Source organism: Phaethon aethereus (assembly GCF_964289735.1).
Source record: "Phaethon aethereus genome assembly, chromosome: 3".
Lineage (NCBI taxonomy): Eukaryota > Metazoa > Chordata > Aves > Phaethontiformes > Phaethontidae > Phaethon > Phaethon aethereus.
Genome location: NC_138576.1, coordinates 8,243,436 through 8,270,740, shown reverse-complemented (window position 1 = coordinate 8,270,740; position 27,305 = coordinate 8,243,436). Strand labels below are relative to the sequence as shown.

The window sequence follows — 27,305 nt, the reverse complement described above, 5'->3', positions numbered from 1 at the left end:
ACAGATTTTCTTACTTAAAACACAGATTGGGGTTGCACAGTGAAACTCAAGGTACCTCAAAGCGGCCTGCTGGCGACCTGCCGCTGCTGCTGGGGTGCGAGCGCACCGCCGGCGGGTACCGCTGCCCGCACTGCCATGCTCGCCCCCGGCGGCGACGGGGGTGTCGGTGCACTTCATCGTGCGGACCCGCGCTGGTCTCCGCGCTCACATTCAGCTCCCACCGTCCTGGTGGCTGGATGGTGGTTGGAGCGCGCTGCCCGGCTCCCCTGCCCTCCCGGCAGCGGGCTGGGCAGCGCCCCACAGCTCCCGCACACGGCCCCGCGCCCTCCCGCCGCTCTGACTCCGCGGCGGGCACGGCGGGGCGGACGCCGGGGGGCGGGACGGTGGCAAGACCCCTGGGGAAGCGGCCCCCTCCCCTCCTGTACCCGGCCTCCCCGCCCCTGCCCCGCATTGGCTGCGGGCGGCTGACGGGCAGCTGGGGAGGCCCCTGTCAGCCGGCGGCGGAGGGGCATGCCTGCACTGGGGGTCCGGCCGCGCCGGGGAGCGGGGCCGTGCCGAGCCGGGGGGTGCTGAACTGAGCCGCGCCGGTGCCGCCATGGGGGTGGAGATCGAGACCATCTCTCCGGGAGACGGTACGGGGCCGTGGTGGGAGCAGCCCTGCGGCACGGGGCGGGGGCGCCCGGCTCCGACCGGCGACCCGGGTCGGCGGGCGTCGCGCGGGGCTCCGAGGCCGGGGGGAGCTGCCGCCCGCGCCGCCGGGCAGAGGAGGGAGCGCGGGACCTTCCCTGCGGGGAGGCGGCGGGGTGCAGGAGGGAAGGGACGGCCGCCCCCGCGCGCCCGCCCCCGCCTGCATGTCCCCCCCGGTGCGGGAGAAGGGGGAGCGGGGCCAGGCGGCCGCCCGCGGTCCCGGCGGCAGGGGAAGCCGGCGGCTCCCCGGCCGGCAGCGCCGCGGCCCCCGTTGGCAGCAGGGCCGGCGAGGGGGCCGGGGAGTTTCCTCTGGCGCCCGCTGACAGCTGCACAAACCCGAGCGCCGGGGGCAGCGGCGGCGCCGGGAGCGCGCCCAGCCGCAAACTTTCCCCGGTTGCTCGCCCGGCCTCGCCGGGGCCACGGGCCGTTTGTGTCAGCGTCGCTCCGGCCGGGCCGCCTGCCTGGTCCCGCTTAGACGTGCGGGGCTGGCGAGGGCTGAGGTGCAGCCCGGGCGGCAGCAGCCTCTGCTGGGCGCAGGCTCTCCCCTCCGCAGCCGGTTCGTGTCGTTCTGCTCTTCCGCGGCCTTACAAAACCGCTTCGTACGGTCTCAGGATGGGTTTGTTTTTTTTTAAGAGGACGTCATTTCTAACATAGAGCCATATGTATCTATATAATAGGCCAGATTCATCCTCAGCTGATAGACAACCGTAAATAATTTGTTCAAGTCGGTCTCAGCTTAACTTTCTTGGCCCAGTATCTTTTCTTTCTTTGTGTGTGCTTTTAAATTGGCTTCTCCCTCAGCACTGTTTCACTCTGGGGGTTGAATTCTCTTGGTTGCACAGACGTAAAAGCAGAGTACTTATGTGGGTATAAGTAATGTTGCTGGGTTGAGAGCAGAAAGAAGGCTGGAACTTAACCTCGTAATAGCACTTTCTAGCTATTAAATATATCAAGGCTGTCTTTGTAAGCAATATGCTATTCCAAATAAGGTTATATGGATTAGTTCTCTTGGTTGCAAGTCTTAATCAAAATCAGCTGACTTTAAACACTGTCTTAAAACCACAGCTAGTCAGTGGTCTTGAGAATCTCTGCTTTTAATTCCGCTTTGATGTGAATTTATGTCGCTTCATTGACTTTGCTGGTGTTATACTCCCACAGCAGAATATGCCTCGGTAAGATTTGATACTCCTTTTCTCAGGTCTCTGTATAATAGTGCATCATTTGAATGATACCTATTTTATCAAGGGTAGGATTCATCTCGCATAACTTTTCTCAGGTGAGATAGCTAGTCTAAAGCCGTCTTCCAGGTTTTTTTCTGCAGTCATCTCCAGAGAATAATTCATCTTGCCTGTCCCTGGATAGGCTGGCTTTCTCTCAAAGCACTGCTAGTTTTCCACTGTCAATAGGGGAAGCCCAGGAGACGGGCATGTGATTGTTGCCTGTGTTTTAGATGGCTAAAGTTAAACGAGATGAATCCCACCTTAGGGTTACAGAGGTGCCCTGACTTGGATACCTATTGTACTGTGCTTTGTGCAACCCACAGCTAGAGATATTGCAGCTAAACACAAGCTGATGAACAAGGCTGTTCAAATGACACTTGGAAGCACCATCTTCTCAATCTCATGTTACAAATCTCGGTTCATCACATTAGCCTGCCCTCCCGCCACTTACTGCTCCTGGTGGTTTTGGCATATAAGCCCATAGTACATTGTTTATCTGTTACTTGATGTTTTACACCCTGCGATGCACCCTGTAATCCATGTTGTCATGTTAATTCAGACTAAAGAGACCAGAAAGCCACCCAAGGTTTCTGGCCTCAGGTCTAACAACTAAATAGGAGCCAAGCTGGGACCTTCTACCCTAAACCATACCCATTCCTGTCTCGCATGTTAGTGATTTGATAAAGAATAGTTAAGAGAAATCTCCCCTTAAAAGATAACCTGCCTAGCCACAACAGATTAATCAGAGAAAATAAATAATAACCTTTTATAATTTTAACAGGACGGACATTTCCCAAGAAGGGTCAGACATGTGTGGTGCACTACACAGGTAAGGCATGTTCTGAATATTCTCTTGATACCAACTGCCTTGCATTCAAGAGTGATTTGCCATTTCAAATGTGTTTATTGTATTTTTTACTTTTTCCTGTCACTCATAATCTGTTTGATTATATTCTAATGGGTTTACTGAATATTTCACTTCTAGCTGAGCAGTTCAGGCTACAGTATCTAGATGTGCATGCTAGTAGATTTGCCAAGTGTTTCGTTCAATGGTGAGAGGTTAAGAGCTGAAGCTGTGGACCTGATTCATTAAGCCATTATTCTAACTAAAGAAATCAAGCACGAAACAGTGAAAATGCTGGGTTCATATTTTTCTAGCCTCTGATCTCGATACAGATAATTAATGATTGTATATATCTTAAAAGCATGTGTCTATGTATTGGCAGTAAAATTCATTCCAGATTGAAGAGATCAATACAAGGTCTATTTAACACCTGCTTTATGGACTTGTATGAATCTTAAGTGGCAAGGTGGTTAATGGAGCTGTTTATGCTGCACCTTTGCACAGAGGGAAAATGTTCTTTAAATCAGTTTGTAACATTATGTTTTGTATGTAGTTATGTAAATTGTCAAAAGAATTCAAAGACCTCTGCAGTCCAAGGCCCCAGCCGGGAAGTTCACATCAAGAACTGCCATTTTATGTGATGTTCTCCTTAAGAAGGCAAAACATAGGTGATGTGGGGATTGACAATTACTGATCTGGGCCTAGATCTGCAAGGTAATGTTTTCTTCTGGCATTCAGTATAATAGGAAAGTCCTCACTGGTAGCTGTTGCTTTCTTTCAGTTTTGTGCTTGTTTCTGTAGCTTACAGCTGGAGCAAGGTGGGGACATTTTCCAGTAAATACAATAATAAAGTAAACCTATTCGTATTTTCAAGAAGCTTTTTGATATAGTTTCAATAATATCACTCTTCAGAAGGCTATATGGGAGTTAGTGCACTGGCTTGGGATATAGGGTGTCTGGGTTTAAGCTCCCATGTTTGTATATTTAGAGTATTTTGATCTGATGAGGATTTCTAATTTGAAGTAGAAGTTAAACGCATGGGTCTCCCATGCCGATCTGAGCTCTTACATCACACAATCACAGAATCACTAGGTTGGAAAGGACCTTCAAGATCACCAAGTCCAACCATTAATCCAGCAACACCATGTCCCCTAAACCATGTCCTGAAGCACCACATCCACACGTTTTTTGAACACTTCCAGAGATGGCGACTCCACCACCTCCCTGGGCAGCCTGTTCCAATGCCTGACCACTCTCTCAGTGAAGAAGTTTTTCCTAATATCCAATCTAAACCTCCCCTGGCGCAACTTGAGGCCATACGTTCCTCTGTGACTTAGATCTGAAAATAAATATTTTGAAACTATTTTTGTGAAGATGCAGAAAGATATGTTTTTGTTCCGGTCCCAACTTTAAAAGTTTTTATGAAATAAAATTGTCACCTCCCACCCCCAGTGTGAGAGAAATTTAAATGTCAGAACTGAAACAGGCAAAAAAAAGTTGGTGGCTCCCACAAGGCACAATTTTGCTGGATAACTTCTGAGAGAGTGTGAATGGTAAATGTGGAAAGAAAACAAGATGCTGCATAGTCTTACTGATATTAGATACCATCTTAGATGAGGCTATCATAAGCTGGCTTTGACATAAAAGACTTTATGAAAACTCGTTAAATCAATCAGCGTAAATGATACATATGTCTTGCTATTGGTGCTATGCAACCTCTCTAACTCCCAGATTAGAACCAGAAATCAGAAAAAGCTCATGGTCTCAGTTCCAGTGCTGTTGCAATGTCTAAACAGTCTTTGGTGGTAATATTTTTAAAGGGTGACCATGCTAAGTGGATAAAGTGTTTTCTTCCAATAGTCTGTAAAACATGTGGGAAAGATGACATATAAATGTCAAGTTTTAAATTAAAACTATTTCATCCAAATACAATATAACTTCTTTTCATACTGATGCGATTCTGGATATGTCTGGGATTCATCTTGAGATGATCTCTGTCTTATTTATATGATCTTACTAGCTGTTACTGTACTTAATGCTTATCCTTACCACACACTTGTGAGTCCTGCTTTAGGAAGTGGGTAGCTAAATTAGAGATGTCTGCAGAGATACCCAGAACGTCTGTCTTGTCATGTAAAGTGGGAGTTAGGAAAAACGCAGACACCTAGGTGCAAGGAAATGATCCATAAACCCTGCTTTCCAGAGCTGCTTAATATTGAGAGCATGTAAAGCTCACCTGTTGTCTCCACGTTCAGCCTACATGTCACTCTGGAGCTAGGCACAGATACCTGTAGGAAGGCTTTGTAGTCTGGGAAGTGAGGGAACCATGCACTGAGTAGACTGCACCAAGATCTAGAGATCGTCTGTATCCCCAGAAAAGCCTAACCTCATCGGAGCGCTCTGAGCACAGCTCTGAATGCAGCATCAAGCACAGCAGACACAGCCACTTCCAGTCAAAAACATGGCCAGTTGTTTCATTCATGGCAAACCTGTGCTCAGTTGCCTTTTCCAGCAGAAGAGAGTCATAGCTCTATTTGCCACATGCTTAACTGCAACCGTTAAATTCTTAGGAGAAAGCTGAAATTTCCTGCTCCCTCCAATTTAGCTTGAGACATTCAGCAATGAAGAATGCAAGAGCCATAGGCAAGAAAAGGAGCAGGCAAGAGGGTGAGTAATTGGTTCAGGCACTCATGCAGGATTATTGAAGGAGTTGTATTCCAGTCCCTGTCTTCAGGGATTAATTTTGTACTCTTCTTTTTTTAAATCCAATGATTTTCCCATACAGCCGTGCCCAGTCTTGACAGCTTTGGTAAGCTATGTAACTTTTTGCAGTGGCTCTTCTGCTCTCATACTGATGCACACACCATGTGGTGATACAGCTCCTTAGCACAAACATGGTTGGTTCCATGATTCCCTGAAGGGCTAGGTTTTTTGTGCATGCATAGAAACAAACATTGCCTGTCCACTAGTTATTCATGTCTTGGAGTTTCCAGCAAGGAGGAGGAGACTAGGAGGGGGTTGCTTCTGCCAGAGCAAGTTACAAATTTTTAAGGAGACTTAAATGAGGAGTGGCCTGTGGGCTCTATTTTGTCTTACCTCCCTGTCTTGCCTTCTCTCCCCAAGAGTCTCATAGATATGCATTTACCATCTAATTGGGAGTGATGGCGGAGAACATGGACAGGAGGGGACTGCTGTCACTACAGGAGTAAAAGACCTGTAGCTTGCTTCTGAAGCGTCTTCGGGAAAAAGGTTTTTAGGAGCAAGCTGTCTGCATGAGTTGTCCATGCAGAAAAAGTCCAGAGAGGACCAAAGGCTGGTACCCTAGATATTTGGCAGAACTTTAGAGTCCTGTCTGCTCGTCCTCCAGGATCTTATGATTCATGCTTTGCCAAGGTAGGGATTCAGCAGGGTAGTTTCTAGCCTGATGATCCTACATGTTCCAGTGAAGTAGGAAGTGAGAACTGGAGTCTGCTCAAGATGAAGAACTGTGAGTTTTACACTCCTACTGTCAGTGCGCCAACTATTAGGCTGTTATATGTGTAACCTTTGCCTCTTTCTCTCCTTGTTCAACAGATGCATACTCTCAGGAGCAGACTTTGTGGTCTGCTTCCCAAATGTGCTGTGACGCCGTAATGGACAGACCTAATTTCCAGTGGCAGGAGGAGTTAAGGTGCAACCTCACTAGGGAACAGTTTAGAAGGAACCTCTTAGTTTAACCGTTCCACCCCCCCCACCAAGGAGTAGTTCTTGGCTGCTTTACAATTAGAGCAGGATTTTTGGATTACCGTTGAGAAGCACCTAATTGCTCTCTCTGACTACATAAGACGCTGTAGTGCCTAACTTCGGTACTGTAAATCACCTGCTAATTTTTCAGCTTTGCACAGACTGAGTTAAGTACACAAATAGACGCTCCAGATCATTGCAGAAGATTAGATAGGAGGACTGTGATAGAACATGAATCCAAGTCCTGAACTTAGTATATGATGGAAGAATGTGGTCAGATTCCCTTATGTTATATCTTCGTTAAGAAATATAACATATATAATAATTTCTTATCATCCAGTATCTATGTTGTGTCTCAAAAGTTACCTGACACAATATTAAAGTAGTGGGATTAATAGATAAGGTAGTGCTTTGGCACCAAAATGCATTTCCAGCAGCAATGGTTTATGTCATGTTTTTTGTCAGAGATTTCATTGAGCAAGCTTCTGAAAGCCTTTGGCAATCTGCTTACTCCTTCTGTTTTCCATCTGCAAAATGATAGCTGTACTTTGTCTGCCTCACATAGATAGATTGCAAGCAATTTGGGATAAGAACTGCCTCTTTCTTCATGCTTAACATAATGGCGTCCTAATCTTTTTATTAGGTTTTCAGGTTACATTGTAGTACTGATAATAATACACCACAGGACTAATGACACTGTAATTTGTTTACTTGTATCAACCAAATTGAGGCATTTTCTGTGGTTTTGTTTTCTGTGATTCGAATTTTTTGACTCTGGCAACAAGAATTAACAGTGCAGAATTTTCAAAGATTTATGAAGGTGATACAAAATGTGACGTTCAGTTAGAAATGCCCCTAAACAAAACCTTTGCTGAGGTTGTGAATGCCCTGCCTAGAGTGGAGTAAAACCTGCACTCAGGGAAGCTGTGTCCCATTCCTGGCGCACCTTCTGGATGATGGTGTGCCCTCAAACAAGCTTTGTATATGCTGGTCCCAAATCTGCTCTTAATAGTTGAGAGGGCTGCTTTTTTTCCAAATACTTGGAGCTGACATTATCTTGTGTTGTCCTGTGTAGCTTGTGGCAGAGCTGAATTCTTAACCTCTTCATCTTTCTCCTTGGCCACCTGTAAATCTGTAATAATAATACAATTACCCTTTTTAAGGAACTGATGATGTTCAGTATTTGTAGAGTGCCGGAACAGACTTGTTTGAGTGAGACTATAAAGGCACATGAAACCATTAATTGCTTATTAAACTGGACTTCTATCAGAGAAGATTTTCCGTAGACTTTTTAGGCTAGGGCAATGGCCACAAAATTGCACCAAATATATTTTGAATAGACTAGAATAAAATAGAATAAAATACTTCAGTTGGAAGGGACCTACAACAATCACCTAGTACAACTGCCTGACGATTTCAGAGCTGACCAAAAGTTAAGGCATGTTATTAAAGGCATTGTCCAAGTGCCTCTTAAACACTGACAGGCATGGGGCATCGACCACGTCTCTAGGAAGCCTGTTCTAGTGTTAACCACCCTCTCAGTAAAGAATTGCTTCCTAATGTCTAGTCTAAATGTCCCCTGGCACAGCTTTGAACTATGCCCACGTGTCCTGTCACCAGATCCCAGGATGGAGAGATCAGCACCTTCCTCTCCACTTAAATATTTCAATGCTGAGAAGCTGATTTTTTTAAAAATTTTTTTTCATAGAGTAGTTTGGGTTGGAAGGGACCTTTAAAGGCCATCTAGTCCAACCTCCCTGCAATGAGCAGGGACATCTTCAACTAGAGCAGGTTGCTCAGAGCCCCGTCCAACCTGACCTGGAATGTTTCCAGGCACGGGGCATCTACCACCTCTCTGGGCAACCTGTGCCAGGGTTTCACCACCCTCATTGTGAAAAATTTCCTCCTTCCATCTAGTCTAAATCTGCCCTCTTTTAGTTTAAAACCATTAGCCCTTGTCCTATTGCACAGGCCCTGCTAAACAGTCTGTCCCCATCTTTCTTATAAGCCCCCTTTAAGTCCAAGCAGGCTGCAATAAGGTCTCCGCAGAGCCTTCTCTTCTCCAGGCTGAACAACCCCAACTCTCTCAGCCTGTCCTTACAGGAGAGGCGTTCCATCCCCTTGGACCGTTTTTGTGGCTTCCTCTGGACCCGCTCCATCAGGTCCATGTCTTTCCTGTGCTGAGGGCTCCAGAGCTGGATGTAGCACTGCAGGGGGGATCTCACCAGAGCAGAGGGGCAGAATACCCTCCCTTGACCTGCTGGCCACACTGCTTTGGTATCATCTGCAAACTTGCTGAGGGTGCACTCGATCCCACTGTTAATGTCATTGATGAAGATATTAAAGAGTACTGGTCCCAATACAGACCCCTGAGGGACAACACTCGTCACTGATCTCCATCTGGACATTGAGCTGTTGACCACTACCCTCTGGATGCAACCACACAACCAATTCCTCATCCACTGAACAGTCCACCCATCAAATCCATCTCTCTCCAGTTTAGGGAGAAGGATGTCATGGGGGACCACGTCAAAGGCCTTACAGAAGTCCAGATAGACGGCAGCAGTAGCTCCTCCCTTGTCCACTGATGTGGTCACTCCATCATAGAAGGTCACTTGGTTCGTCTGAATGCTTAATGCATTTAAATGCTTGAAGTGAAATTCCCTATTGAAATAAAGAAGTACTACTCCATTTACTTCAGCCTGCCTGTACAAATTCATTCGGTTTTAGTCCTTTATTGAAAGAAGAAGAAATGATTAATTGTTCTTTTCCTAGTGATGTGAGGACGAACTCACATCATCATCTTTTCCTGTATATTACCAAAATTACTCTATATTGTTTTCTTAGCTTTGGCAGTGGTGTAGTTTTGAGAGTTATGGTTGTGTCCGTGAAGTTGAAAGCCTTTTTTTTTTTCCCCCCACCTTTTTTATAACAAAAGTATACTGCATAGATGCAGATTAACAGTAATTTTTAGAATATGCTTGATTTATTGTGATTTTAAAAAGCTTTTTCCATTTAACACAATACAAATATATTGCAATTCCCTTGAAATAACTCTTGCCAAAAAGAGAACAGATCTGCCTATTTTTCTTGGATCAAAATCAACCCAGTCTTAAGTGTATCTAGTAATAGCCAGAGATTTGTCTATACTGACATAGTCTCAAAAAGACTAATATAAATTCAGAATAACTTTGCAGAGTGTCATATATTTGTCTTTGAGCCTCAGTATCTGCATGACTGGATGTACATTAGCTTCATGTGAAAGCACTTTGTGCCAGGTGACTACAGGAGTATGTTATTTCTCTGATTCCGCTTTCAGAAACAGCTATACCACTTCAGTGGGAGCTGTGCATGTGTATCTGTGAGGAAAATTGAACCAAGTAAGGAATTTAATCAAAATTCTTTGTCTCCAGGAAGCTGTCTAGCTGGGTTTGGAAGAGGATAGGGAACACTGCAATTAGAGATATCATTAATAAGAATTGTATTGAAACAGACATTATAATTGAGCCTTGAATTATAGCCAGCTAAATCTTGCTTACCTAGAAAGAACTTAATTGTTTCATCAAGCGTGTTCCCGAGATATATTATACCAGGAGAGTGTGATGTCTGTCCATCTTTTGGGGCCTGCGCATTTTCTGTATTTTTTTTACTTGTAATCTCTTCAAATTGCCCTGGTTTGTAAGGATGAAAGCCTTTTACTTCTGCAGAGATCTTGGTGGCAGCTAAGCACTTACCAGCATCCTTTTTCTTCTGTGAATCATAACTGCAAAACTAGTTTTAGTACTCGGTGAAGAACGTGGTCTTTTGCTGCCCCTCAGAAACAATTTGCAGGTCTTAAAACTCTCTCAAGAAAAGGAGTTAAATTCTCATCTTTGCTTATTTAATGTAAATTTGTACCTCTGGAAATATTTTAGTGGCGACTTCAGCTTGATCGTGATCAGAATCCAGAAGCAAAAGTTCAAGAAGAGACTGCTCCTATGCATTTTGCTGCCAGCTTAGTGCCTGAATTCAGGTATATTAATTGTTCTTTCATTTTTTTTTAAGTTTGACAGGAAAGGGGGCTGTGCCTCTCAAAATTGTCATTAAATTCATGTTTGCAAGTACCATGAGATTCACTGTAAGAAGATGCTATTGATGTGAAAAAATTATTTGATGAATAAAAAAGGTTCAGAGATTTGTAAGAAAAAATGAAGCTGCTTCAGCAGCTGAATTAGTGAGTTTAAATTTAACATACCAGATTGTTGCCTGATGGAAAAGGATCAGTATAATAAACTGTAACTTCCAGTTTCCCAGTTGCTCCTCCTTTGCACTGCGCATTGTGTTGCTGTGTACTATGCCCCTAGGTTTCACTGAAATTTCTTGTGATATTAGATGCTATTTAATGTGCATAAGTGAAACAGAAAAGGAGCTTGAAGTTATCCAACAGCATTCTTATTGGCAACCTCAGCTGAGAAGCAAGGGTTTGACTAAGAATTGGAAGTCTCTTCCATTAAAGGTGGTCCCCGTGGCATTGAGGTGTTATTTGGACAGCTGCTAATATTTGTGCGAAGAAAGAGAAGACTTCTGGATTGCCTGTAAAGACTGTCTTGTGTTCATTTAGGAAAAAAGACAGGATGAGCTTCTTTCTTGCAGAGGAAAAAAGATTATAAAGAGATTTTTTTTTTTTCAAGATAACATGCACAGGCACTTTCTCCCCAGAGACGGACTTCTCTGTCAGCATGAAACATGCTGAATAATTTGGCAACTGCTGGCTTTGATTTTGGAGCACCTACTAACCTCTACAGGATTTCCTTTCACAGAGGGATTGTACCATCATGCTCCCTTCCTATTGTGTGTAGAAATGAAACCGCTAGCAAATAATTAAACCTTCTACTCCTGCCTCACAAAAGTCTCAAAGTAGTGAATTTCAAGATGTTTTTTTTAAAAGTTCACAAAGCAGATTCTGTAAAGTACCAGAGAACTAATAGCCTCTGTTCATCAAGTTTTTAAAAGCTCAGAACTGATCCAAAACAGTACCATCTTTTAGAAAATTAGATTACTGTTTTCAAACAAAATATTTTTGCTGGGTACTCTTTGCACTTATTTTCAGTTATCCCAGTGTGCCACTCTGCCTACTTAGAGCTCATACGTATATTTATGGACTAAGACTTGAAAGGTTTGCATCAATTCTTGATCATTAGAATTCCAGGTTCTTACAAGAATGACATAATTTTCTAATAATTTATGCCCCCCAAAATAAAAGAATTACTGAAACAACTGTTGGAGTTAGGACTGCCTTGTGCAATGAATAGTATTTTTAGTGTAAAATGTACAAATGGTTACTACATCAGCTAAATGAACGACTCCATCAGCTGGCACCAGTCATAGGCTTGTCTCCTTGTATTGACAAAATAGAACTGACATCACCATATTTATCTAATTAAGAAGTCTAAACTGAGAGTTTAGTTACCTTAGGCTACCTAAATAGTTAGCCTTTGGATACGCCTCTCTCTATCTATTGATTAGATAAAGAGCTTAATATGGTTCCTAAGTCAGGCAACTCGGCTAGGCAGAGCTTGTGCTTGTGGAAGGGGTAAAATTTTCTTAATTAGACAGCACGTAGTGTCATCCCGCTGCAGTGCACACATGCAGCCACATTTCAGGTGCACTGCCTAAGCAGCTGCTGTGTGGCCAGAGATCTCTGCAGGTTTGTGATCTTCAGAGCTCAGTGGGCTGGTCCTAGTGCTGCGGTGGTGTGCGTGGGAGATGCTCGGGGAGGATCATTGCCAAGGAGCTCGCACAGTGCCCGTCTTTTGGTGCTGGTAAGCAACTGCACGGGCGGTCTCGGAGGAGACGCGTAGTGCTGCGGGAAGCGGCAATTCGGCGTTGGCGTGAGTTCCGCTGAGTCTTGCTGAACCGGTGCCAGGGGGCTGCCAGGGGGCTTTATATTGAAGGCAACATCTCTCAATTGAGATATATTATGTAGTTTTAGTTACTCAAGGGCATTGTAAATCTTACTCAATTTTTTTTCACAGGACTGCTGGCTGCAGAAGTTTGTACTCCCTTGCACATCACTCAGTGCGAGGGATCTTAAACGTTGTAGCCATGGTGTCATCAGGCAGAGCCAGTGGATCTTTGTAGCTGAGCCAGCAGCAGATCCATGCAGTCAGGCCGTGGCATCCTTTATCTCCCATTCAACATCCTGGGCCTCTGGATGCATCTCTTCCCACTGACGGGAGCAGGAGATGCTCCTCTGTCAAGCTGCCTGTGTGACTAGCTACCAGAGTGGCCAGCTGGCACCAACTCTGGAAAAGCTACAGCTGCGTCTGTCCCACCCTGCCCGGGGAGGTTCTGGAGTGCAGAGAGAGCCCCGTCGATAGCTTTCCTTTCAGGCTCTGCTTTGAATTTTCTGCTGCTGTCATTCACACCTTGTCTTCGGTCAAAGAAGTAGCAGGGACAGGTTCACAGCTCCTCCTTAGGTCAGGCAGCAGTGCTTCTGCACCCCTGCTGAGGGCTATTATCTAACGCGGGTTGAGCCCATTTTGTCATGTCCTACCTTTTCCTGGCTGGAACTCAAAAGTCATGACCTTTTATATCTGACCGCTGGGGACTTCCAGAGCCTGTAACTATAAGGAGAAGTGTTGAAAGCACATTGGATCAGGATGGAAATGCCTCATTAAAAATGATCCTCACCTGTGCCATTAAGACTTGTTCTATGTGAAACCATTTACAAATCTCCTCTCCTTTTCAACATTTATTCAGATTCCTGGTGGGGAGAGTAGGAGTTTTAAATGCTTATGAGTCAAATGCGAATTGGGGATTGATAAGATCATAAAGAACTGCCATCATTAGTCTGCTGTGGACAACTTACTTAAAAAGTTGAATCTGATGAAAGCGCTACACCCTTCATTCATAAATCCCTTTGGAAAGGGAGAAGCATTGTTCACTGCCCTTTAAAAGACAGGGAAATCCAGAAGGGAAATGATTTTTCCAGGGAACACAGCAAGCCTCTGATAAAGCTGGGGGTAGAAATTCGTGTCCTTTTAAAGTCCTTATCTATTATATTTACCACTATGCTGTATCAACTCTGTGGAAGAGCTGTTTCTTTTTCTCCATACCTCAGAAGTGTTTAACTTTTGAGAACTATTTAAATTGAATGATAGAAAATCACAAAGTACTTCAGTTTTTATTAGGTTTTCTGTCTTTCTGTAACCAATCCTGGTTTAATTGGTTATGTAAGCATTGTAAACAGATTAAGGGCTCAATCCTTCCCTGCTCTAAAGAATAATAGGGGATTTGATTGTAGCAATTCACTTTATATATTTCAATAAAGTAACTAAAGCTTGCAAGACATTGATTCACTAAAACTGCAGAGCGATTTCTGAAATGCTTTCCTAAGACTTCCTACCATAGCACATTCAAAGCTCCTCTTTTTTTAGAAGCAAAAGTTTCTAAAGCCTTTGGGAAAACAATATCAAAGTAGGCTGGACCGGAGAGAACTTGTAGCTATAAACACATGCGCGTGAGGTGACGGAGAGCTGAGAAATGGTTTGCTTTGCAGAAAAAGAGCAATGAAATCTTGGGCTGGGATTTTTCCCTGCACAAGCGTGGGAAAAAACGTTGTCTGACTGCAAAATTCCTCCATCCTGTAATGGGGTTATACAACCTGTAATCTTCCTATTATTCAGTCTGTCACTGTAGGACTGTCCCATTTGTAGACTACAAAGCATTTAAATGGTGACAGCTGTATTAGGCAGTAAGGGACATAGTTAGCCGTTGTGTTTATAGAGGGCAGTGAGATAAGAATAGCTCCCAATCTTCAGTGCTTGCCACATTTACTTCAGATTTCGGATACCTCTGTACATTTTGTGGACAAGTAGCTGTGTTGAAAAATCAGGGTGTACTAGGGCAAATAGTTATCTTAACTCTTCTTTTTCCCTTGAGAAACTGATGTACAATACAGGCCAAGAGAGTGTCAGCTGATAAAAGCCAGGCAAATGTGAAGTGTTCTCTGAATTTGATGTCAAGGAGCCTGCCATCCAAGAGAAACCGGACATTGTCTGGCAGCACCATGAATGAATGAATGAATATCCCCAACATGCCCTTCTACTGCACCCTCCTGTTACTCTCTTACTACATGTAGGAGCACGTTCAACAAGTTGTAATGGACTCTTAGAAAAATTTTCTACTCTGTTTGCTTAGTCATATGTAAATTTTATTAAGTTTTCAGTGTTATTTATCATGGAACTTCTAAGCACATTCTAGCAATGCATTAAATGATGGGACTTGTTTTCTGATTGCATCCGCAGAGGGTGAAGCAGTGAAGAGTTTTAACACATCCAAAATAACATGTGAGTGCAGCCCACATATGAAAATGTTTCTTTCATTTAGCAGGAGAGGAAGCACAAGAAGCATAACTTCTTCTTCATGGGCACCAAAGGTGCTACGACGTGAATAGGTAGGGCTGAAACAGCGGGTGCAGGAATGCCCCCAGCTATTTCCTCCTGCCTTTGCACCGCTCCGTTCTGCATGTAGAAATGCTGCAGTGGCTGCACTGTAAACTGGGCTGGAAATCTGATATGAATGAAAAACGAGTTGGGGAAGGAGGAATGAAATGGTTGTGAAGGACAGCAGGACAACAGGATGGCAATGCAGAGTGATGGAAAGAGCAAGAGCAACGCTTGTAATCCAGCACTGCTGCAGGTCCAGAGTTTTGCAGTTGTGTGGGGAACCAAGGCAGTATGGTGGTTGTAGAGAAGAGAGAAGATGACTTGCCTGTGGGAATGAGGGAGGATGTTTATTTCTGTTTCCTTCTCACATTTCTTCCAGTTAGTGTACAGTTTGGGGACCCTCTCATAACGTACTCTCAATCTCTCTACTGCAATACTGGGACAAATTTCTCATTTTAGCATGCTTCATATATTTAATGTTGCAGTGGTGGGGACTATCTAGTGGTGCTGTTATTTGTTTATATCAGTGATCACAGAACAAATTTATTTGACTTCTCCCCCCCCCCCGCCAAAAGGAAGACAAAAATTTTCTTACTTGAATCTCTGGACTAAAGTAGATTTTTAGTGCACAGTTGCTTAGTGGGTGGACGTGCAATGATTTCTAGGCTGACATTATGGTTCACAATGAGAGAATTTTACCTTGAATAGGCAGACAAGGTGTCCATACATGGGGAAAGAATTATTGTTATTAATATGTTTATTAATGCAGTGTACATGACTTTGTTTAAAGGAAGTGTTGTTGCCCTTCTACTGAATGATTGCAAATTTCAAGCCTTTATAATTAGCTTCTTATCAGAAAATAAATCAATGTCACTAGCCAAGGTAACTTCTGAACATGACTTGCATAAACCTGTCACTGAGCAAGGTTCATCGGAACTCCATTTGTTCCTTATCAAGGAACGGTAACAGCTTGGATGTGACAAACCCTACCAGGGTGAAGTATTTAAAGACCCCCAACTTTCCCTGAAATAATGACAGTGCTGCACAAGATGATCCACCTAGGTTTTTCCCCCCACAAAAGACTCATGGCCCTTGGATAGGCTGAACCTTTCTTTTACTGCTCCTCATGAAGCAGCATTTGCTAATTTAGAAATGCTTCTTTTGGCTGAGCCGAGTGCAGATGGACTCGATGACTGCCCCTGCATATGAGGAAGATACTTAGGACCTTTTTGTGGTGAGAAGCCACAACTCACACATGGTCTTCCACCCACTGTTTGCTAAAGAGCTGGGGAGACAACTTAGAAAAAAAAAAAAGAAATCAGCATACCAAATACTTTTAAACTGTGTTGTGTATCTTATTACAACAGAGTATTGTATTAGCTTAAATATGGGATCAGTATTTATACATTTAAGGTGGATTAGTGTGGATTTTTACAATTTGTTTTCCTGCTCTTGGATTTACTTGAGTATGACATCTCTAATACAGGTGTATGTGTGTGCATGTACTCTTGATGTATAAAGATCTTAGATCATAATATTAAAAACTTTCAGGTCAAGTGGGTGGGTTTTTCTTAGTATTCAGAATATTTTAAAATGAATTCTGATTCCTTGTTTTTACTCAGTGTTGGGGTTCTGAAATTTATTATGTTATATCATACCTTGTTTAGCTGGTCTCTCTCACCTGTGTTTTTGGTCAGTAAGAATGGCAAAATTCCAATTTAGGAGAGGAGAGAACAGAACTAAAATAGAGTATTTAAGTTGGAAGAGACCTGCAATGATCATCTAGTCCAACTGCCTCACCAACTCAGGGCTGACCAAAAGTAGCATGTTATTGTGGGCATTGTCCAAATGCCTCTTAAACACTGACAGGGAATTTTGGGGTTCTGGGTAGCAAACGGTGTCAAGCTGGGTCTCCATGAGTAGGTATATGGATGACAGGAGAATGTTTACAAAGGATCATAAGGTTTTCCATCATGATCTGCAAGGAATTCTTGATACTTTGTGTAAGAAACTAAAAAAAGTACAAAATAAACATACCAGTGGATATAAGATTGTTTTTTTGAGTAGAGAACTTTCCAGTAGGACATAAAATGGACTGGTGTTAGCCCCACTCTAAGAGACATTTTTATCAATGATGAAAGATATCAAGGTGATAAAAACTAACAAATAAATCCTAAATAAAGGTTGTCATCCCATAGGTCATTGATACAGAATAATTGGGATCACTATGTAAAATGGGCACAAGTCAATAATACATTTCAGTTGCTACAAAACCCTTTACAAAGTCCTAGGTGGAAGAACAAAAAATGAAGCCTGTGCTTGCAGATAAGAGGACTTTGTCATGCAAAACAGTGACTCTGGAAAAGACTTGGAGAGTGGTGGTTGATTATCAACTGAACACGAGCTCTGGAGACTCATTTGCCAAAATGCTGACTGCAATCTATGAAAATATAGACAGAAGCACTAAGGAAAAGGGAGGAGGTCCAGAGGCCTCCACTGCTATGGCTGTTTCAGAAATAGTGTGCTCAGTTTTGTAGTCTACAGTGCTGGAAGGAGACATGAGGGTGGTAGAAGTGCTGGGAAACCTTCCTGAAGATAAAATGCTTAATTTATTCAGAAGAGGTTAAGGGATGGTTTGATACTTACATGGGGAACAAAAAATTGATAGGGCAACTGACTTGTTCTATTAGTTCACCAAGATATATTAAGATATCATAGCTGGAAAGTGAAATTTTACAGGTTCACCTTAAAATAAGGAATACATTTGAACTGGAAATACTGATTTATAATTGAAAACCAAACAATAATTGCAGTCAGTTCATCACCCTGAGAGATCTTTAAATCGGCTCTAATTCAAACAGAAATTATTTACTGAAAATCCTACAGCCTGCATTGAAGTCAGATGAAGAAATTGCAAGGATCACTTCTGGCATATAAGTGTATGAATCAGTAGTTTTGTCGTGTGCTTTGGGAGCTTTGGCTGTGTTCTCGTTCACTGGTCTTTTCCTCATGTAGATTAGTCCTGGAGGCTTCAGATCTTTTCTAGATTCATAGGTTTTAGGGCTGGGCTGGCAAGGAGTCTGACTCCCCGAATACCAATGTTTGAACTTGAACTCATTTGCTTCCGTAGGTTAAATCATGTCAATTATTTTTCTTCTTTTGCATATCATTTTTTGTGTCTCCAGATCTTTGATATGTTTTCCTGTATATATATGGATGAAAACTACAAAATGGAGCCGATAAAAAAGTTACCTGATTTTTCAACTTCTTAGTCAAATAAATTCTCTGCAATGGGTGAAATTTACTGGCATTTTTGTAGGAGATGCTTTTTGTAGGAGATGCTCCATATCATGAAAAATGGGCTGGTACAGAGCTCTGGAACCGTTTATATCCACTTGTATTCTGATTACCAGCTTGCACTGGGCATCCTTAGAATTGGTCACTTCTCTAAAAAGTAACTGGGGCACATTAAAAGGTGATTAACAAAATGACTAATCAATTATGGAACATAATACCACATTTCACTCAAAGTCATTTTCCATATTTAGCCAGAGCCCTTAATTATGTTTTTACACTGCTTTGATTGATATGATTTTTATTAGATAGTACTGACTGTGTATGAAAAACAAAATAGTTGCATTAAAACAGATGAGTATTTGACTTCAAGATACATCTTTAATGTGGGGATTACTGGGCAGAAACCTTTGAATCTGACCAGATAGCTGCAACGGCTTTCTATAAAAATAGGTGAGTATTAGAAATCCCTAGCAGGAGACAGCAGTACCTATGAGAAGGGAGGCTTTCTGTCGTGAACTGCAATGCACAGAAATATTTGCAGCTCAGAAAGATTGACAAGCCAGTGTGCTGTTCAGGGTAACAAAGCTGTTACGCAAATCCCCTTGCAGTCGTCGTGTCTCATTTAATTGACATCCCACTACTTTGCTTTTCTCTAAAAACTTTTGAGTATTCTGGAAAACCCTGCCTTATCAATTTAATACGGGCAAATGCAGCAGCTATTTTCAGGAGCTAAGGTTGGCCATTTGAAGCTCTGTCCCACCTTCAGCTCTGCCCAGTTTGGCAGCAGGACTGCTTGACTCTCGTTCCGCTGCGTGCTCCCACTCACGGGGTGCGCGGTTTTGCGGTTCTGTATGTTGCACGCGCATCAGAACTGTATCATGTTACAAGAAAACCCTACGCTGGCAAACAGCATTCACAGTTTGTGCTTTAAGCATACCTCAAGGACATCTGTGTATGGTAAAAATAAAAATAGCCACACTGGAAAGCACATGGAAAAATTCTCTAGATTGTAAAATAAAATGATCCCAGCCAAAAATATGCTGCGTACCTAGCACAGAAGTTCACCTTGATTTTAAAGTCCTGCTAACACTGGAGGTGGTTTGGGGACAAATCCTGGGGCCACTGGAGGACCTGTAGCATGACTACACTGAAAGGTGCAGGCAGAGGTAGGTGGATCCACAATGGGGCTGGGGGCTGTGTGGACACCCAGGAGCCTGGGGGTGCCTGCACATCCTCGGACAGTGCAAGTGGCAAGTGGTGCAGTCTGTGCATGCCGATACTGAGCACTTTGATGTCTTCCCCAACGTAGGCCTGCATCATAGAAGTTAGAGAGGCATGGATAGCCTCACAGCCTATGTTTTGGTAAAATACAGCGTCATCCTATAGATGGTTTGGGTGTAAGACTTTTCACTTGATTTTATAATAGTTTTGTTCTGTTTCAGGAGAAAATTATACCTACTTTGTCTATTTTGCAGATGTAGCGATCAAACCAAATACACAACACTCTTGTGAAAGACAGTAAAATTCTATTCTCTGTTAATGTCACACAGCAATAACTCTCAAATGCAAATCCACCTGCAGCTCTGATTTTGCGGCGCACCGGTCATGATATGAGTTTTATTCTTGAATTATATATTCATCGTTATTTTCAATACAGCACACCTATTCTTTACTTGTGTTACAGTAACCCCTAGAGGTCCCACCGGATGGTTTCATCATGCTACATGCAACTGACGTAATGAGGTTAATTTTATTGAGTATATTTGGTTCCCTGTACCCCAGTGTTCATGATTCATCATTTCTTTTGTCAGTGAATAGTGAGATAATGAGATAGCAGGTTGACAAGGGCAGAAATAAATTTAAGTTTAAAATGATGGATGTGCCTTGTGAACAAGTTCAGCCAAGTAGGACCTCAGTCATCCTATGGGAATTGCTGGGTCAAAGCTGACTCAGAATTAGTATTTATGAATACTCTATCAAAATGGAAATAAGAATAATGATAAATGTCTTCTTAATACACATAATAACTGATATTTTCCACTACCTGGTGTTTCTTAAAATATCTACTCACCAAAGTTGAGGAGAACAATACTTTAAATATCAGAATTATGTCTGCCTGCTGTGATGCAGTGTCTGTTCGTCATACCAGATAATAAAAGTACATGTTTTGTACTATGTGGACATGATAAACTTTGCAATGTTCTTGCCTGTCCATTTCCTCACTTTTAAGAGTTGGGGTTTTTTAAGTGATAAATGTCATACATGTTTTCACACAGCATTGCAGCTTAGGAAGTTGAACTTTTTAAATGAGAGGTTTAGGTTTTGGAGTGATGGTAGTTACTGTAACTTTGTGATAGTTACACTTTATGTCTGGGGAAAACTTAAGAAAATATTTAGAGTTGAAAACGTTTTAAAATAGTTTAGTTTAAATCAAAGGAGTTAGGTGCCCAGATGCATTTGAAATGTCCAGAGTATGACTACTGCATCTTTAGACATCTAATTCTCTTCAAATATCTGCCCTTTATGCGATGTTTACATGCAAAAACTGTGCCATTTGTAGCTACTGTTGTGTTTTCTGGCATGAATGTGTTGATATATATGATGTGAGCATTGCAGAGGTATTGAGAGAAACTCGCATCTTCAACCAACATTTTTATATGATGGAAAGTGTGTGTGAGACCAGATATTACATTCTTCTATCCTGGTAGGCGTGACATTTTTAATCTGGTTAACACATACTGCATTTTGTATACAGTTGCGGTTAAAAGAAGGTTGTGTGCTGCTCTGTAGCAGGTGCCAAGTGTTTTTCGGCTTTTACTAGGCTTTCGGTGTTATGAGTCCTGGAGACAGGGGAGCATTAAACATTTCTGGCCACATTAAATGAAGATTGATCCCATCTGACTTGCAATTTTAAGTACTTATTAGTTTATTTAATAAAGATTTTGAGTGCCTTTTATTATGTCGATGTGTGTGATTCACAGGCTTAGGAGACGTGGCACGTTCAGCCTCCAGCTCGAGAGGATCTGCTGTGTTGGAGACAAGCACGTTCTCATTCTTGAACCCCACCCCAGGCCGTGTCTACGTTAGAGCTGACAAGGGCTGGGAGCGGGATGGTTGTGTCAGCCACCGCTTCTGATCACAGGCTTGCCTGTGTCTACAGACTGCCCGTTCGGGTGTGCTGAGGTGCCTGGCAGAATATTAAACTGCCAGACAGATTTAGATGGAGAGTCCCTTGGGCTGTGCCTGGGGTTGCGCTTGTAGGTTCGCTGTCTGAATACAGAGTACGTCTGATCCACAGGGCAGCCTTAGGATGACCCCGGCACGCAATGTGGAAATACCCCTCGTCGCTGAGCATGGCCAGCTCTCTAAGCTGGAAAGTTAGGTCGAAGATACATGGCTACGAAGGCGGGGGGGAGAGAGAGCGAGCAATTTCAGCTGAGGAAACATCCATGACCTCGACATGCCTCAGGCATGATTTCGTAGCTCTCCACTGGTGATAATCCATGTTGGCTCAGACCCCAGCTGGGATCAGACAGGTCAGCTCCTGCTTAGAGATTTCGGACTGGGGAACAGAAATAGAGCTCTAAACTGAAGGAAGAGAATGACAAGTTTTAGGATTAGTCTGAGAACTAATTACATTTGGCTTGGCAGTAGCAATGCCACACACTCATGCAGCGTTTGGGAGCTGCTTCCTGACGGCACCACGTAAGATGCTCCTGGAGCAGCATCCAGGCTGCGTATCGGGGCATTCGCTCGACCTGCAAATCTAAGCGTGGCTCTGGAGCCAACCACAGAGCTTGCTACTGGCCTCACTGGGCAGTTTATCTCTTCTTTTACTTACTCTTAGTTTGAGCAGACTGAGAGCCTGATGACAAGAATGTCCGATGCATGATTTAGCTTCTGCAGATGGTCAGGACGTGCCCGTCTGATTTCTTGCATGTAGGGGCCAGAGGTAGCGAAAACAAGGAATTTAATGGGCACTATTGAGTAGTTGCAAGGGACGCAGTCCTAGTACTCTGCAGTGTGACGTGAGAGTCACACAAGGTAAACAGTGAGGATAAAATCTATGTATTTTAAATAAAAATCTCTGAGGACACTGGGTTGTTTTTGCTTTATGGGTCTCTTAGGGCTATGTAGGAAGAATGTTTCTCTACCTCTTGAAGGCTGCATGTTGCTGCAGTTTGCAAGGTTGGTGGGGTTATGTTACTGATTTTATTTTCTTAAGAGAAAAGGTAAACAGAAGATTATTCGTTTGCACACCCTGGCATGAGTTGGACCTCAGGAGTCCTGTATTGAAGCTCAAGGTGACTGAGAAACAGAAGATACTTCATTTATTTAACCTCCCAGTGAAGAGATATGTTCAATTCTTTATTACGTAACTGCTTTTTCAGAAAAATTCTGTATTTTTCCATGCATCTCTGACTCTGTTTCCAGTTATTCTAGTAAACATGGGTGTGTAGGAAGAAGGGGAATAATTGCTTTCTAAGTGGTTGAAAATAATGCAATTAAACCCCTGTAATCAGATGCTGCAGGATGTGGCTATTCATTTCAAGGTCCTTCTTGCTAAAGATCTATCCTGCAGTGATCAACCAGTGGCAGTTCTTGGGCTTCAGACATAAATATTCAGGAAGGCAAAGCTGGGGAGATCTTCAGATTGAATTTATCCACGGTGATTTTAAGCTTGGAGTGACAAGATCAGCTCTGGAAAAATAAGGAATGAGCTAGCTAGTTATCAAAACTAAACAACTGTTTTAATGATTCTTTGGTTGCTTTCAGTGCAGGTGCTTTTGGACGAAGTTCTGCTCTCAGACAGTGCCCCACCCCTACTGTAGATGTTCCCACCACTAGTTTTTTTTTATAGCATCGTCATTGTTTCCAGGAACAGAGAAAAGAGAATTTGATTATGTTTATATCATAGCATCATTCAAGAGCTCCATTGTGCTTAACTGTGCAAAAAACAGATTAAGAGAAACTCTCATTCCCAGAGAGCTAAGGAAGGTGAACAACAAAGAACAGAGGAGGACAGGACACAGTCAGATACAGACATATTACTATTATATTTCCTTTCTATTTTCAAAGGTAAATAAAGCAAGAGACATCTCTCAGCCAAATCATCCATTTAATAACTAATTTTTCTGTAATGTTAGGACACGTTTGGGTGTTGAGTAGAGACGCATATAGAGGGAGGTGCCTCAGAGAGATGCTCAGAGAGGAAGAGAGCGTTCAGAGCATAGAGCACGAGTCAACACCTCCTCCAGGACTCCGAGATAATTCTGTTCTTTTTGAATGTGTTTTAGCCCACTGGCAGCCTTGCCTGTGCTCACTTCAGAGAGAGGTGGTTATACTGTAGTACGTACAGTATGACTACACTGCTATTAATACAGCCCCAGGGAAAGGGAGGACGGCATGGTACGGTACGTGTGAAAAGACATCTTGTGCTGGCGGCATCTCATTGAGTCATTCCATCCTGTCTGCGGCTGCGGGGAGCAGTCACTTCAGGGCCATAAAGCCGCCGCGGGATAATCATTATAATAAGCACTTCAGGCAGAGTCTGGCTCCCCCCATTTAGTCTCATTCCACTTTAGGTCTGTAAATATTTGTCCTGTCCACATCTATTGTTGGCACAGAGGCATCAGAAGAAAGTTCTCTTAAGCCTTTGCTTGCATATTTGGCTTTGGGCCAGTGAAAGTTAAAACCTGATCATCTTAGCCTCTTACTGCCCCTGCTAATTCTTTTTTTTTTTTTTTTTTTCAGTAGAAAATGATGATTCTCTTCAAGATGTGCCGGAATTTCCTGGGGGCAGGTTGGCACTCCCCCAAGCCATATGCATTTAATAGCATGTGCCGGTGCAAGTAAACAGCAGGATGGAGGTTTTTTCCTTCCTTTTGCACACACCATCCAATTTGTTCCTTGGCACTTTCCCTACTCATAGGGAAGGATGACTGTCTCTGTACACAAGCCAGAATTTGATTTATTTATTTTTTGCCTTCCTTTAGAGGAAGCTGTCTGTAGCAGGCACATTGAATTTCCAAAAATGAAGGTGTTAATACAAATACCGCTTACTTACCCCTCCTGCAACATCTATGCCACTGTTCTTTCCAAGTCACCCAAAATGAGAAAAGCAATTTGAATGAGTCAGGGAGACAGCCCTGACTCAGACTGGTTAATGTAGGAGTGTCTCAGGGTCAGATATATTTCTATTAATACAGGGTCAAACTTGAGTAGGGAGCTCTGGTTTGATTTGCTTATTTTTAGCAAACTCACACCAATGCAGCAAAACCAGCCAAACTAAACCTGGCTCAGTTTGCTTTGAATTTCTGTGAACAGCAGCAACAACACAAAAGAACCAATCATTATCTTCAGGTAATGAAGCACATTCATTTTATTCTGTGCTCAGGCAACACACTAGTTTTTATATCTGTGGTGGGGGATTTTGTACAATGTCCTCCTTTATTCTTGCCGTCCCTGACCAATATGACCATCTAGCATGAGATGTTCTGCTTTTGCAGTGAAAAGTGTTGAAACCTAACTATTTTTGTGTCTCATACACAGATCTTTTTTTTTTTTTCTTCACACAAATTAAACCACAAAGACCTCTATTGAATTCTGGTCCTTTCAAAGTGTATATGCGAGGACGCTGAGAGAGGCTATTTCTCCTTCCTGCCCTCTCAGAAGGCTCTTCATGCAAGGACAAATGAAGAAAGAGTTTGGATCCAGGTGTGCTGTTTATTACTGTTAAGAATAAGAAGTTGTAGGTAAATATTCTTACTGTATCTTTTGTGATCCCACTAAGGTTTATTAGTCCTGGGTCCAGCAGAATAATTCCATGTCAGAAAACCATTGTGGTGTGGGGATTAGAACATGTTAATTTTCTTGCTTTCAAGAAGGCAATTTGTCTTTAAATACAGCAAGTGAGGGAAAAAAATATAGCAAGAAATTAAACAGGATATCTAGGGAACTAGGGAAATGGTGCGTAGGAGAATAGAAAGTTGTTATAGGGGAGTGTGTGGAGGGAAAAACCCTATATCCAAAGTCTCATATCTCTGGAATGGCTCAGTGAGAATTTCTCCTCAGCAGGGACAAGCTAGCATTGCTCTATTGACCTTTTCCAGGTTCAACTGATTTACCCCAGCTTAAAATCTGACCTTTCGTGTCCAGATAGCAAGGTGGCATAGAACTGGGAGAGATTGGAGCAACACTTCGTAATCTCCATGAAGGCTGATAAAGCAGATAGCACTCCTGCTTTGCATTCCTTAACACTTTAGCAAAGAAACAGGATGTTGAAGTTGCTCTGAATGAGATTGGAACAAGGTTTAGAAGTTCTTGTAACCTTAAAAACACAGGTGACGCTGATTTGTGTTCTCTTCTGAGAGCTTAAATGATTGACACATAAGCAACCAAACTGACGCATGGCCCAATGCACTTAGTCTGGTAGCATTGTCACCACAAAGACAGAAACGAAGATCATATCTGGGCACCAGCCTAAAAAGGTTCTATGGACTGTTAAACAAATTAGGGATCAGGTAAGATTTTCTCCCCATTACTGGGACAAACCCTATCTGCCTTAGAGTAAAAACATACATTGTGCCATAGCTAGAAACGCTCACTCTCAACTTCCTGTCTTGTGTGAAAATCGGTATCATTTTTATGGCTGTGCAAAGCATTAGATCATCTGAAAAATAACAAAAATCTGTAATTTAAATTGGCGTCCCCTCCTTATTAAGCAATACCACGAGTCAACACAGGTCTTGGAGCTCACCCAGAGGAAGTTTGGTATTTGATTTGAACATGCACAGTGTATCTCTAAAATTCAAACTTGATGTGGAGGCCAAGACAAATATATTCAGTCATGCAGCCTGGACCTGCAGCCCATGTTACATGACAGCCTGATGTGAAGCATCTGTAGCAGAAGCCATCCTTGCAGCATGCCAAACAAGGCCTTCCTTTGTGATTTTTTCACTGCTAGGGCTTTACCTCTACCCGTTATTAGATTACTAGATAGCAAACCTGACACAGAGCTCAAGCTAATACGAGAAAACAGAATTGTATGTATCCATGCATGCACCAGTTCTGAAGGATTGATATTGCTTATGTGTTCACCGGGTGTAGATATGATCCACCTTTAGGCTCTACTACAACAGTATCTGCATCACTGCCTTTCCCAGGGCCATCTGTGATCTTCCTTGCTGATATGATTCTATAATTTCCTCTTCCTCCCATCCTTCCAGTCTTACTTGCAACAGGAAGACTAAAAAAAAAAGATTAAATAAAATGTGATATTGTTGGATTTCTAGTCAACAATATCTTGGGAGAAGCAGCTTTGGCTGCTCCACTGAAAAAGTTGCTAGAAGGTGATGTCATCTGGCAGTAGACACCAAAACAAGATGTGGTATTGCAGCAGCTAAAAATGACAATCTGCAATGCACCAATATTTAGGCTTCATGGTCCTATAAAGCAGTTCCATTCAAAGAGATACGAGTAAATGCTGTTTGAGTTCTGGCTCCTTGTAAGATGTATGGTGCCTGTATTATCCACATAATTTGGTATAACAGAAGTATAAAAAACATTATACCTAAACAGAAGCAGGCTGTTATATTTGCTCCAAAAATGAATTCTCTGTTTAATGCAATGATGCAATCCAAATGCAGCTGGTTTATAAATCACTTTTTAAAAATCACACTGCTTTCTTTTAAACCCTTGGGAAAACACTGATGAAAGACATATTTCTGAAACTGTTTAGACAAACGTTAATTTGACATTTGCCATCTAGGAGTCTGGTGTCATAATCTCCAGAGTCAGCTGTTCAGATCTTTGCAGAAAAGGCTGTGTACGTTAAGGAAGCCACCTTAGTACTAAGGGCAGATCACAGAAGGGCTCACTGGTTCATTTGCAAGCTGTGCAAAAATTCACTGCAGGTTTTTTGCCTGGAGTATTGGCTCCTAAATATCAACCACATTGGACTTTGAAACATGGGACCGCCTCTTTAAGAAGGCCATGAACAGCAAGTAAAAAAGTGCAGTTCTGTAAGGACAGAAGGCAGTATATAATCCTCTTGCTAGAAGGTAAACACTAGGGCACACGGTGCATAAGCAAGGCAGATAATGT

At 42.7% G+C, this 27,305-nt stretch overlaps 1 protein-coding gene across 1 annotated transcript in view; it reads left to right on the top strand.

Annotated features, from left to right (window-relative positions):
- Positions 1-510: 510 nt before the first annotated feature.
- FKBP1B (FKBP prolyl isomerase 1B) overlaps positions 511-27,305 on the top strand; it is a gene marked incomplete at its 3' end in the record, with an annotated part of 45,277 nt that continues 18,482 nt past the window's right edge. Inside the window, exons 1-2 of the mRNA XM_081997088.1 lie at positions 511-632; positions 2,689-2,736. Coding sequence (XP_081853214.1) covers positions 596-632; positions 2,689-2,736 — 85 coding nt within the window. The 5' untranslated portion in view covers positions 511-595. The remainder of the gene's footprint in view (positions 633-2,688; positions 2,737-27,305) is intronic.